The sequence below is a fragment of the Hakea prostrata genome, chromosome 3, assembly GCF_041222555.1.
Source record: "Hakea prostrata isolate BN-2017 chromosome 3, UWA_Hpros_2, whole genome shotgun sequence".
In the NCBI taxonomy this organism is placed as follows: Eukaryota; Viridiplantae; Streptophyta; class Magnoliopsida; order Proteales; family Proteaceae; genus Hakea; species Hakea prostrata.
In genome coordinates this window covers 57,841,294-57,854,966 of record NC_142602.1, presented here as the reverse complement: position 1 = coordinate 57,854,966, position 13,673 = coordinate 57,841,294, and the positions used below count along the sequence as shown (strand labels likewise).

General features: G+C 35.9%; 1 protein-coding gene across 1 annotated transcript in view; it reads right to left on the bottom strand.

The window, feature by feature from the left end:
• Positions 1-2,459: 2,459 nt before the first annotated feature.
• Positions 2,460-13,673, bottom strand: part of LOC149022599 (uncharacterized) — a 46,241-nt gene continuing 35,027 nt past the window's right edge. Inside the window, 9 exon segments of the mRNA XM_089150628.1 lie at positions 2,460-2,580; positions 6,410-6,515; positions 8,212-8,292; positions 8,387-8,523; positions 8,728-8,821; positions 8,971-9,044; positions 11,567-11,728; positions 11,819-11,878; positions 12,006-12,068. Of these exon segments, the coding sequence (XP_089006754.1) occupies positions 2,509-2,580; positions 6,410-6,515; positions 8,212-8,292; positions 8,387-8,523; positions 8,728-8,821; positions 8,971-9,044; positions 11,567-11,728; positions 11,819-11,878; positions 12,006-12,068 (849 nt within the window). The 3' untranslated portion in view covers positions 2,460-2,508.

Below are 13,673 nucleotides of genomic sequence, written 5' to 3'. Positions count from 1 at the left end.
ATTTTTCGAGGCAAAAAATTACCCTTAGTCAATCTAGCTATATTAAAAAACTACTTTCTAGATGGAGATATAATGAATGCAAACTAGTAGAGACATCATATGATTATAACAAAAGCTTGTACCGAATGATGATAAAGCTGTGAATTAGTTAAATCATTCTAAATTGTTTGATAGTCTCTTTTATATGCAATAAGTTGCATTAAGTTGGACATAGCATATACGGTAGACATCCTGAGTCGATCCACTAGTAATTATAGTAAAAAGCATTAGGTTGCCTTTACAAGGCTAATAAGATACGTTAAGGGTACTTTAAACTATGTTATTCTCTAAATTGGACATCCTCAAATTTTGGAAGGATAATTCTAATGCCTCTTATCGCTCAGAAATAGGAACAACAAATCTACTAGTGATTATTTTTACACTAGGTGAAGTGGTTGCTGAAAGGAAATTCAAGAGATAAACTTGTATTGTTTGAGTTCTATCTTTTATAGAATTAGAACTATATTCTTTAGCCTTAAGAAGAGATAAAAAAGAGAGTGGATAAATGATCTGATCATGTTTATTCCTTTGATTAACTTGAAGATTTGTTTTGTGATAATCAAGCAATAACAATAATAGCTAATACCTGACTTTTTAATAGTAAGAGGAGACAAATTAGGCTAATGCAGGTTCTGCTGAATTATCTAACAGAACAAGAAGTGATTACTTTAGTTAATGTGTGATCAAAATAAAATATGGCAGATGCCCTTACAAAGGAATTGAAATGCAAATTGAACATTCAAAATTGTGGGGGAGAAGAAGTTAAAGACCATAAAATAGATAGGTCTTAATCCAATTCTATGTTATTTTGAATTTTTCGAATTTTATCTAGCCATAGTTAGCATTCAATGACAATTTACATAGTTCAGATAATTTGGCATGATTGTGGAGTATAGAGGTTTGTGAAATCATTCCACATTGATGATATAACCACCTTTGTATGAATCTTGATTACCTTATTATTCCATTCAAGGAATATGAAAATTGTTGATGTTTCGATGATGTTATTGCTATCTTTATATCATTCTACATTTGATGATATGTCATCCATAGAAAGATTTATCATTACAAATTTAATGATATAACCAATAACAATGTTGGACATGATAACTCTAACATTTCAAATATAAACATGGAATGGTTCTTTGTAAAAGAAAATGTTTAGATCTTGTTTTTGTATAGAAACTTTATGAGAATGCGAATGCTTTTTCAGTCATCATGTGGGTTGTACTAAGCTCTTTTGATTGAACTAGATACTTATGCAAATGATTGAATTCATATATTATGAAATTCATATTTTGGTAAATTTGCAATGGATGGCGAAAATGGATGAGCGAATCTAATCCTTTGGCTTAGTGGAAAGATTTACTTGACAAGTAAAATCAATAAAAGTTATCAGGATGGATCTCAATGGGGATGATTCACTTTTTGAGTAAATCGTTCAAGGATGCAAGGAAAAATTGGGTATTCTTTGTGAGATTAAGTAATTCACTTATAAGGAGAACTTCTAATTAGATTGGGTTTAGATTTGTTCTAAAACTCATATTTTAATTTCAAAGTGTTTTTTTGAATTTATTAAATACTATTCTCTTTTGGAAAGTTATGAATGATTCTGTATTGAGTTTGAACATTACATTTCTGGAACTAACGCTAGAGCCATATGTAGAACATAGGAGGAGATTGTTGAGGTATTTGAGTCATACTCAACTATAGTTGAGGTATTTGAGTTATACCCAACGTATGTTCTAATACAGACCATTGGATCAATTATGATCCAACGGTGTAATGGGCCTTTATGGGAGAGTCCAACTAACCGTAGAACCTAGTGGTGGTCTATAAATACTAGCTGGAAGCAACGATCCCGAGTATTCCAATCTAGATACTCGGGTATAATGATTTAAGCAACCTCATGCTTAAACCCTAACCTTAACAGACTACCCTACGACTAAACTTGAAGCTGCTTATGACTTGGACTACAGTACGACAGCTTTTTTTTTGTTGATCTTTTACTTACGCTAGTTCAATGCTGTCCTAATTTAAAACTAGAGCTGTATTTTGATTTGAATGCCTCATATTTCGTGGAACAAGTTGCCTAGAGACAATCAGGAGGGATAGAACAATCAATACCTAGACTTTGTTCTATTGTGTATTTCCTTTCTTTTATCAATAAAAAAAAAATGAACTTTCACACTAAAAAAAGTTTGTTGTCGATGGATTGGTTAGTAGTATAAGTCGTTTTGTAGAAGTTAATCACAATTCAATCATTCTATTCAACAGTTTGCCAATAAATGCTGTGTCAAAGATAATGATGTTACAACACTTGCTTGCCTTCCCTCTCTTGGACAGCAGAAAATACAGTTTCCCTCGCAATGATACAAGAACCCATGCTTTGGAACTTGTTGGGGGGGGGGGGGGGGGGGGGGGGACTGTAAAAACTAAAAAAAACAAATAGATATCACCGAAAGGTTTTCAGTACGTTGATGGTATGCTTCTGTATGGATTCCTGAATGCTGTAAGGTTTGCTGGACGTGAAAACACCATCTGCAGTTTGAGAGGAAGACCAATTTTTGTCAAGTTCTGGCTTTTTCCAGTGGTTAACAATTTTGGTAGCGGGTAAAGATTTGCTTTCATCCCATATCTATGGTTTAATGCCCCATGTCAAGCAAACCTTGCAAGCAGCCACTTATTCAGCAGTAATTTCAGCTTAAAGTAGGGTGGACAAAGAAATGAGAGTAACTAACTTTTCAGGAATTCTGATATATAAAATGTGAAAACACCTTTAGATAGAACGGTATAAATTTATCTGAAGCAGTTAGTATAAAAACATGGCAACCTGCCATGTCAGGTGGTCACCTTAAATTCCCAGATCTTGTCTGAAATCCATGTTCAGCTACTACATCCCCACAGACTCCGGAAAAAAGAAATTGTACATTGTTGAATCCTTGAAAGACATAATAATTTACTGTTTGGGAAGATACTTAAGAAACTGGTTCACTTTTGAACCAACCATTGGGTCAATGGGCCAATTGGTTGCATTACTGGGCTTCTAGAAGAGCCAAAACACTGTTCACGTGGACAATGTCATGACCTATTTTGTCCAACTTTGAAAGCACCTTTTGAGAATTTTTGGGGTGATGCAGTATCTGAACCCCCCCCCCCCCAGTCCAAGAACAAATCCAAGACCAAGTGGAAGGCCAAAGGAAACCTGCAGGGTTGCTGCCCAACAGATGTTCTAACTTTAATTGCTATTCTTAATCTACTCAACAGGTCAGTGGCAAAATTGTAAAATCTACCTGAATGAGGTATGTCAAAACATGTGGTTATTAATTAGCTCAAGTGAGTCCTTTTACAGGTCGAAGTAATAAGACTCAGTGGTATTAACACTCAATTAGAATAAGCTGGGAATACAAGTCCAACAGGAAACCCAACCCCTAGGTTGTTTTAAGTAAACCCCTCTACTCAATTGGGAGATATCAGTTTTGAATGAATAAATAATAAGCTTTCCTTAAAGCACTCTAGTGCATTTTAGTTTTTGGTTCTGTCAATTAGTTTGAAGATCCAAGCATTAGAGCTTTTGTTCTGTTAATTAGTTTGAAGGTCCAAACCCTAGGAAGGTTCTAAGTGAGATCCAGCTTAGACTCTCAACAATGGCTGTATAGGACAGTCTTCACAAGCCTCCATTCAAGGTCCCAAACAGGTACTGCTGGAAGACCTCATTAATCCCCATCTCTAACCTCCTTAAATTTACAGTTTTGAACCTTAGCTTCTGCTATGAGTCTCTCTCTCCCACCTACACCACCTACCTCCTAAAATTTGTTAGATCTCCCTAACCAGAGACCTGTCTCATACCATATTTTGACCATCAATCCACCTTCATCCCTCACCTCCAATCCTAATTACAGCCTTAACAGACCAGCCAAATCCCAGACCTGCCCATTCTTGTTTTTATCACCCAATTTCGCTCCAAAATCAAGAAACCTAGTATCTCCCAATCCCCTTGTTAATGACCAATATGGTCATCCTTTATAAACAGATCATGGATGAGATCTATCCGGTCCGACCATAGGTTCTTAGAATCTATCCAGTCCGAACACACAACTCCGACCATATTATCAAGATACCCAATCAGGGTGATGAACTCCTACTATACCTCAACTATCTATAGGTAGGAGTCAGGAAAACAATTCTTCTTAGAGTTATATTCCAAATCTAACTCTAATATCTTACATTATATAAACACCACAAGTTAGCATAAGAAAGTAAGTATTCATATTCTATGTGATCAATTACTTGAATTCTCTATTAAGTAGTTGTGATCATATCTCATTGGTACTGACTTGCTCATCGGAGACGTACCTCGACCCCCCAAGGTCGAGCAAGCACGTGTTTTGCAGGAACTTGATAGGGAAGGACAAGCAGGATTCCGTATCAACACCTCCCATCCAAACCCATTGAAACTTGAAGAGATTATCCTAGGTAATAAGACATAAACTTAATCCAAGTTTCAACCTATTCCCCTAAGTTTTCATCCCATATCTCAAGATCTACCCCATCTCAACCATATACCCATCACACCAAACTTAATCGCCACTATCCCAATAACCAAACAAAACCCAATTAACTAAAACAAGGGAATTGGGTTTGGTTCGGGCCGTTCGGCTACTGGGATAGTGGTGGTTAAGTTTTGTGTGATGGGTATTCTATTAAGAAGCAACCCCTACACCCTAACCGACATCTAGGTTTGGGCCTAATTCAAGTCTAGTGTTAGAGATCTTGAAGGCAATTGGCTTATCACTAAGGTTGCATCATGGGGTCTATAGCTTTTGGGAATAGTGGAGACTGATTTGGGTTTATTTTCTTTCTAATTGACTAGTTTCTATTTTAGTATTTAAGCATGTAGCTGACTGATAATGCCTATTTTCTAATTTTTAATTCTAGTAAGTTTCCATTTTTGCTATTGCTGAGAATATTAGCTAGCTCAGAAAAGGCTAGTAGTTTCTATATTCTATGTAACTCAGAGAGCAAGTATTAGTACTCTATTAAGTATGTAATAGACTATTTTCAGCCAACAAGTTTTAATGAACTGATCAATCAAGGTTTTGCTTTGAGTTTATTCTCGTCTCTTTGCTCGAATAAGAAGGATGAAAACTTCATTGTTGAGAGCTAAATACCTAGGATTGAAGAAACCTTGCTGTTGAGAGCTAAATCCACCTATCCCCAGTCTCTATTCTTTTGTCAGAAGCTTCTTGCTGCTACTTCAATCGAAACAAGCATTTAACTTGAAAATTCAGTTGGTTGGATCCTCCTTTGTCCCCTCCATCTCACAAACCCTGCTGGTTATACTAATATCCTATTCCATCTCATATTCCCTTTCACCCAACCCAGAATCTCATCCATCCATCATTCTACCATTCAACCTGAACTTTCTATTTTAGATCCATTCCCATATCTGAGAATCTGGCCCTCACATTATCCTCTCACTTGGACTACATTCAATCAAAGTTTGAGAGCCATCTATTAGTCAGTTTGGGCTACAGCCCAAAAGTTTCTATTTTAGTGATTGAAGCCATAGCTCTCAATCCAACTGTTGCTACCACATGAATCTCACTTAAACTCAGGCTGGTCATATTTGTTTCAGACCTTAAACTGATTATTTATGTCCTTTATGCTATTTCTGTGTTTGTGGGTTATTTGGGGCTAAGTCATCCTTGATCTTAGCTTTACATTACATAAGATCATTCAAAGATAAAAAATATAAGGTATCTTGCAACCAGAATTATCCCAGGAGTCGCGTGGGGTACTTCATCATGCTCTAGAAACTGAGGTTTTCTTTCCACACTGTTAAAGGTATTGAGGATTCCCACCTTGGGAGAATGTCCCACGAAGAATACTTTTCGTAGTTCAGAAGTCTTTTGTTTCTTAAATTAGTAGTTTAGTTTTACTAGGCTAGGGATTTATAGTCCTAACTGATTATTATTTGCTTATTTGCCCTTTCCTACTCAACTTGTGTTTCTGTTATAGGATTGTAAATAAATTCAACCCCAGATACGAAAGACGTACTGATTCTATCACTGGGTTATTTCTTTCCAGTTAGGATTTCTCTGTGTCTTCCTCTTCTTGTTCAGCTTCTAGTTTGTGATTAGAGGTTCTGTTACACACAGCATTTTGATATGTACTTTCCATAAAATATTTCAGAGTTTGACCACTTACTACTCAGATTAATGTAAGTTAATTTGCATAGTGGGGGAAACATAAAGTTAAATTTAGTAAACATTCTCTCTATTTGTCTTTCAGAAATATGCAGGCCAGGGGTTATTACTTCAACTGGAAGGACCAAAAAAGCAGTTTCTGTTCAAATTGTGATTAATACCTGGTAATTGCCCAGTGTACGTGTCTTAAAACCAGCAGCACAATAGTCAAAATAGTATTCCCATGTCCGGATGAACTTCTCATTGAATCCCAATGAATGAACTTTGCTGGGAACATAAACAAAACCACATCAGAACCAAACACAAAAAAATACCAAGAAAACACCACAGCTTTTGGTTAAGGTAATTACATGAAATAGCCGAAATTATATTTGAATTTTTAATGCATACAAGAGTTAACATTCCTCTTATTCTTACTTGGTTCAGTATGACGAAATATATGAGAGACATGATCAACAGAGGTCAGAAAAACAGACAATAGTCCGCTCTCTCTCTCTCTTTTTCTCTCTCAAACAAACACATACAACTCTTTTTCTCTCTCAAACAAACACATACACACACACACACATACACAAACACATTGTTCCAAGCAGGGGTGGAGCCAGGATTGAACATGGAGGGGGGCCGAATGTATGTGGGCCAATGTGGGACCCACTGTAGGTCCCATCTCAGAATATATTATTATATTTTAATGTAGAGTCTACATTAAAAATTAGGTAAATTAATAGAAAATTCGTGAGTGTGAGAGTGAATAATTTTAGAAAGAGAGAGTGAATAAACGATGTGGAGAAGATTTAGGAAAATTCCAAAGTTTGCTAACAACTTCAATATTTTGTGAGACGTGTGGAAAAAAAAAGAGAAAAAACAGGAATAAAAGAGGAGATTCATGAGAGAATAAATAGAAATGAAAATAAGAGAGAATATATAAGGAGAAATTCATGGATCGTGAGTTAGTTTTTAATTAGAATTTAACCTTTTATTCCTTAAAACTAGGAATTTAATAATAACCATTAGATAGAGATTATGAATGACATTTGCACCCATCATCTTTATTTAAAATTTTTATTTTTAATTTTTGGAGAGGGCCAAATAGTGGTATTTCACATTCAAAGATAGAGAAATAAGGAAAAAAACAAGAATCTTTACAATTTCAAAAAATCCGGGGGGGGCCATGGCCCCCTCCGGTCCCAACGTGGCTCCGCCACTGGTTCCAAGTGTTGAGATATCAGAATTCTTTAACACATTCATAGATTCAGATGCATTCACATTCCTCCTAAATTAATCTCTCCCAAGATGAGAAGACAAGGGCCTCCATAAAAATTGGAAAGGATATATATTTTTCCTGAACAAATCCATGTGAATTATTCTCAAGATAAGAAGATTAAGGCAGTTACAAAAACTTAACAGAATTATTCCCCATTTTCAGCAGCATGTTGTTATTGTCGTATTTGCAATAAAACAATTTTGGCTCAACATTTCATGGGTTTGTGAGATGCAACTAATTGTTCAGTGTTAGCAGTTTCATTTGAAGGTTGTGCTTGGTGAGTTAGTCTAGTGCTCAGGAAACAGCTTCCCTAAAAACAGGCATAAGGCCACATACATTTGATCTTTCCTGACCATGCTAAATGGGGAAGCCTTGTGCACTAGACATGGTCTTTTTTGGTAAATGTCTTGTCAAGTAAAGTATCAAATAAATACAATTCTTAATTAGAGGAAGGTTTCCCATCTGAACAAAAATTTCAGATATCATTCTATCCATATTTCTAAAGAGTTGAGAATGCTCCATAAAGCACCAGGTAAATAATATTTCGGAGCTACCCCGTTACATTAGTGACCTGAGATGACATAAAAAAGCTTTAATTTGACCATGAGTGCTCCAAAAATTTTCATGAGAAGTTTACAGAAGAAATTGAGGTCAGTTGTTGAAGTAAATATAAGCATGTTACATGGTTATTGTTTGTACCTCTGCTTTTCCAAGAAATTCTTCCTCCACCATTTTAGTGTTTGATAGTAATGTATTCCAATATTCTCCAGGTGCTCCACACTGCATTAAAACTTCAACATTTTAGTAAAATTGTCCAAAGAAAAAGATGAGAAGTTAGGCTAGTCTGATAATTAGATGGTAACATAATTTTCACCAGAGTCTTGATGCTGATGCCATTGCTGATGTTACTCTACTTAAAGATGGAAGGCATCCTCCAGGGAATATGTATTCTTTTATAAAATCAGAGCTTTGCCTGTACTCATTATACCGCTCATCAGGTATTGATATAAACTGCATACAGATCAACCATGGTCAATGACGGCTTTAATGAGCCAACACTTTGGTTCCATACCAAATAAATTAAGAAAATATGAAAGAAATTGAATGGGAAATTTCTACTGAAAAAGAGTTATATGTGTTGAGCTAAAACTGCAAGCTAGTCAAGTGGATGCATCACTAAGATGCATGGTGTAATTGACAAACTGTCTGGTTAACCTGTAGAACAAGAAGACCATCTTCAGCCAACACCGACTCACAACAGCCAAAGAAGTCCTCCATGAATTCATGGCCAACCCCTTCTATCATCTCACTGTCAGAATTAAATCAGAAATTAAGCTTTAAGCACAAGTTGAACACTAATTGATATTGGAGTTGCTCACCCCACCACCCCAAAAAAAAGCATAATGTAGATTTTTATAAAAGGAAATTAATGGATACTGAAATTGACCAGGAACTCACCATGATATAATTCTGTTATACTTGCAGGAGCCAGGCAATTGTCTGTAGTCACATAGAAGGAATTTTATGCGGTCCTGGAAGTAAAGTCAATACAAGTTTTACATGAATCTTGACAATTAGGAGATATTTTTTATAACAGAATCAAGTCCATAGGAGATGCATAAATAAATTGCAATGGGTTGGCAAAGCAATCATGTGAAGAATCCCTTAGGGGTTTCCATAGAGAATTTGAAGGGTACTGAAAAAGGGCACAAACCCAGTGCACAAGGCTCCTGCTGCTGTAGTGTTTGCCAAGGATCATACTGCATGCAGCCTTACCTCTGGTTTTACAGGGAGATTGTTTCTAAAGTCAAACCTGTTAAAACAGCATTTTAGGCAAAATAAAGCCATCGAGAATTAGTGCCAGGCACTAATTCGAGGCTGGGAGTCCTAGAATGAACAGGATTTGGAGTTCAAAATCCTATCTCATTTCTATGTTATATGCCTAGTTAACTTCTACTTGAAAATTCATCTATAAATAGTGGAAGTATTACCTCAGGTCTCACCAATTCACAGTAAAGTTTCCACACCAAAATCATGGCTTCTCTCTTTCCTTTCTCACATCCATTCACTCCAAGTTACAGGACTCATTACTACTTTGTCACAGTAAAGCAACCCTACCATTGCACCAAGTCATACCCTCACTTCATATGGTATTCATTTGGCTGTATTTTTACTTCTCTGTACTGATTTGAAAGAAGAAAAGGATACGGATATAAGGTAATAAAACTGAGAGCTTTGTGACACATAACTAGCATGTACAAAATCATACTTGGCATATGACAAGAGAAACCAATGCAACTAGGGATTGACTAAAAACAAGAATGATAAGTCAATCAGATATTAGAGAAGTAAAGAAACCTCATATTGTTAATAGTCTTTGAGGCCCTGCTCGGCCCATCTTCTTTGGGCCCTGCCCATGTTGCATTGTCAGTGCTTTTTAATCTTTGCTTTTATTTTGCTATGTTGTAAGCGTGTTGTTTTCTTTTGATACAATTTTTTATTCATCCAAAAAAAATATGAGAATCAAAGGAAGAGAAGAAGGTGAAAAGAACCAGTTAAGCAATAGAGCTGGAGTGTATTCTATAGCTGAATCTTCCAAAAAAAAAAAGTATTCTATAGCTGAATGTTTGCCTTCACATACAATAAGTGGACAAATTAGAACTATAGTCCAAGAAGGATTCACAAGAAAAAAAGGAAACCATCAAAGTGCCAGGCAAGTCCATCTAAATTATTCGCACAATGGAGATATTCCAACACTACTACCAACACCATGGTGGGGGATCTCGTGAGATATCCCGTTTTTTCAAGTAGGCATGAGGGGAGATGGAGGTCGAGAGCAGAGAGTTGGGATATCTCGCTATATTTTGCAATATCTAAGCCATATCTCACCCTGGATCTTGCTGAAATTCTCAATTTTTTCATTTTTTTTGGATTTCGGCTAGATTTTCACTTGCAACTACTCTTAACACATCCACAACATTGAAGGAAGATCAATCATTCTCTGTTTGTCTTATGAACTTATGATTTAATGACTTATAAAGAACTTCTAATGGTTATAATTTTATTATTCTATTCTTGAAAATTGAGATTGTGATACTCATATGGATGGAATTTTGATAACATTTAGGTTACTTGATGCATTTGATATACTTGTTTTTCATTTATATGCCTTAAAGGTTCAATATTACATGTTGTATGACCTTGCATTCCCTAATCCTACAATATTTCGGTTTCACACTATGGGTAGACTTAGAAATCATACTTAGGGTAGTTTTCTGACAAATCCAAGGCCACCAATGTGTTCAAAAGGCCTTAAATAGGCTAAATACCAAGTTTCAACCCAATTAGGACCCTAAAACCCACCAAAATGGACCACCGAGTTGACACCAAAAAATTGTATATCTTGACCGAGATCTCGCCGAGATGGTCGAGATCTCGGTTTTTCAAGGTGGCGAGATCTTGCTCAAGAGCGAGATCTTCTACCTTGACCAACACATCAGGAAGACTAATGGTCAACGGGGGCCCACAACTATAGGACCCTACTTTTACAAAACTATTAGTGAAGATCATGTTCACTAATTGTTTTATTGGTATAATTAAGGACACCAAAATATATTGATTGGTATCATTTCCATATAAGTTTAAAAAACTCAACACCAATAATTTTATTCCTGGAACTACCTGGTAGTGTTTCTTCAAACATTTGGGAAATTCTGAAGCGATATATTGGCAATACCAAGTGAAAACAAAGAAGCTACAGAAAAGAATAGCATTGAAAACTTTTGCAATATATATATAATGGAGAGCTTCTGCTACACAGACAGTGTGCAGTTTCATACCTTGAAGTAGGGGTACTGTTAGTTGGATAAAAATAGGAGGAAGGGGAGGGGGGCAAATATGTCATTTTACAGGCATGAAGTTACAGTAATTTAACTCTTGTGAGGGGTGCCAGCATGAAATTTAAAATAAGCTGCTGTTGTGGCAATCATTTGCACAACATATATGCATGAAAAGAACACAAGCCTTATCACTACTAGTTGAAGAGATTTAAGACCTGAAGCCTTGCTTCCTTTACTTTTCTTTCAGCATATTCCAATTGCTCTTTGGACAGAGTAATTCCAGTGTACTTGCATCCAGTTCGTTTGACTACTTCAATGGCAAAGCTTCCCCAGCCACACCCAATTTCAAGAATTTCATGTGTTTTGTCAATTCTGGCCTGGATACGTTTACAAAGGTCAAGACAATCAGAGACCATGTCTGATGTTCTCCAAAGATATTTCAACAAGATTGTTGTCAAGGAACTTACTTTTTCAATCAGAAGAGAAATTTTCCTCATTTGTGCAGTCTTCAAGTCTTCATTTTCCTCCTATTGGGCGATTTTGCACATGAAAGTATCAGAATTAGGAGGATCTTTGAGATTGAATTAAAAAAAGGAACCAATTAGCTTTCATGTATTATCTAAAGATAATCTGTTTCAAGGAGGGGAGGGAAACCTTAAATATTGCAGACGAGTAGCTCATCGTTTCATCCAAGAACAGAGCGAAGAGGTCATTACTCTAGAAGACCAAAAATGGGGGAAGAAAAGGACAAGTCTTAGGATCATATCCAATGCAATCAAATCAACAATAATTTCTTAAGAAAGAAAACAGAAACCACTTATTATAGGAAACAATGCCATATTCTGAAGTGATACATAAGAGAGAACCAACAATAGCAAGAAACTTGAACAAAAAGTTGATAGATATCAAATATAGCATGATATAAGAATTTTGGAAACTAACAGCTCAAGTTGATCTTCCAAAATACATTACAAGGTGCGTTTAACACATCCAAGCCAAAATGCAATCAATGTTATCACAGAAAAAAAAAAGGAAAAAGTGAACAAAGCCTTTTAATGATATACAAATACAGGACCTACAAGAAAAATGGGCCTGAATCCTCATTACAATTTAGTTTAATGACTGAAAGTTCAAAAAATAATAATAATTAAAATAGTAACCATTCATGATTAACATGATCACCAGCTTTGTGACATGTTTAAGCAAAGTTATTTCATGAGACCAGAAACTGGTTTGGCCCAAATTCAGATATCAGAGTCCTTTATAAAGAAATGAACTTCCGAACATAGATGATGTTATCTATCTATAAAACCTTAAAATTGGAAATAAAGTTCCTCACCCTAATTAGTTTATGAATGCACAAATTGCTGCAAAGCATGTTCGTCTCCAGTAGTCCAAAGAAACCAAGTGGAAGTCCTTTTCATAATTTTCAGTATTCCTGTTCTAATGTGATATGCACAGTATGAAGACCTTTCTGTTCAAATGTGTATGAATATTCCTTTTTTTCCAACAGTAAATTAGAAGAATCAAAATAAGAACAAATAGCATAACATATGTTAGTTGCCACATGATGGCAGTGGTGATTGTTTGCTTTCAATCAGCTCTCCAAGAGTTAGGAAATTTCATTGAATCAGAGACTGAAATAGCCTTCAATGTTCCATATGTGATTCCATACTATGATAAAAGTATGCTCACCAATCAATAGCCTTCACACAAGCTCTTACTTGTGGTAATAAATGGAGATGATCATTGCTTGGGATGTTTGGTCACAGGTAATAAGCACATTCCTACAAGCTGATAGACATTGTAGAATTGCAATTAATTTGAGGCACACATACATGTCTCACAAACTTTTATCAGCAATTCAGTTCTTGCAGGAGATGACAAAGTCATAACACAAATGAAAGTCTAAAAGACATCTCAATGTATTTGGTTGGACCACCATGCTAGACTTTGGAAGCCCAAACTCAGAAAGAACTGGTCCAATCATTTTTCATCCAACAAGGGTTGAATTAGTTCTACTTATTTAGAACTATATTTACTTTGGGGTGCCTATGGAGGAATAAGCTAAAGTTGGAGCTTGACTTGCACTTTATTTTTCAGTTCCATAGTTCAACTTAGGGTATGTGTTATTTTTCTTTATTAACATGCTTGTGACCAAGCAATGGATAGAGTGATTTGAATAGAAGTCGAGTGTTCTCTTCGACAACGTCTGCTTCTTTTTTTTACTTTCCCTATTGGTCTATGACGTGCAACTTTTCCCCTTTCTCCCCCTTTCTCTACACTAGCTTACCACCAATTTTCCTGGATCAACCACAAATC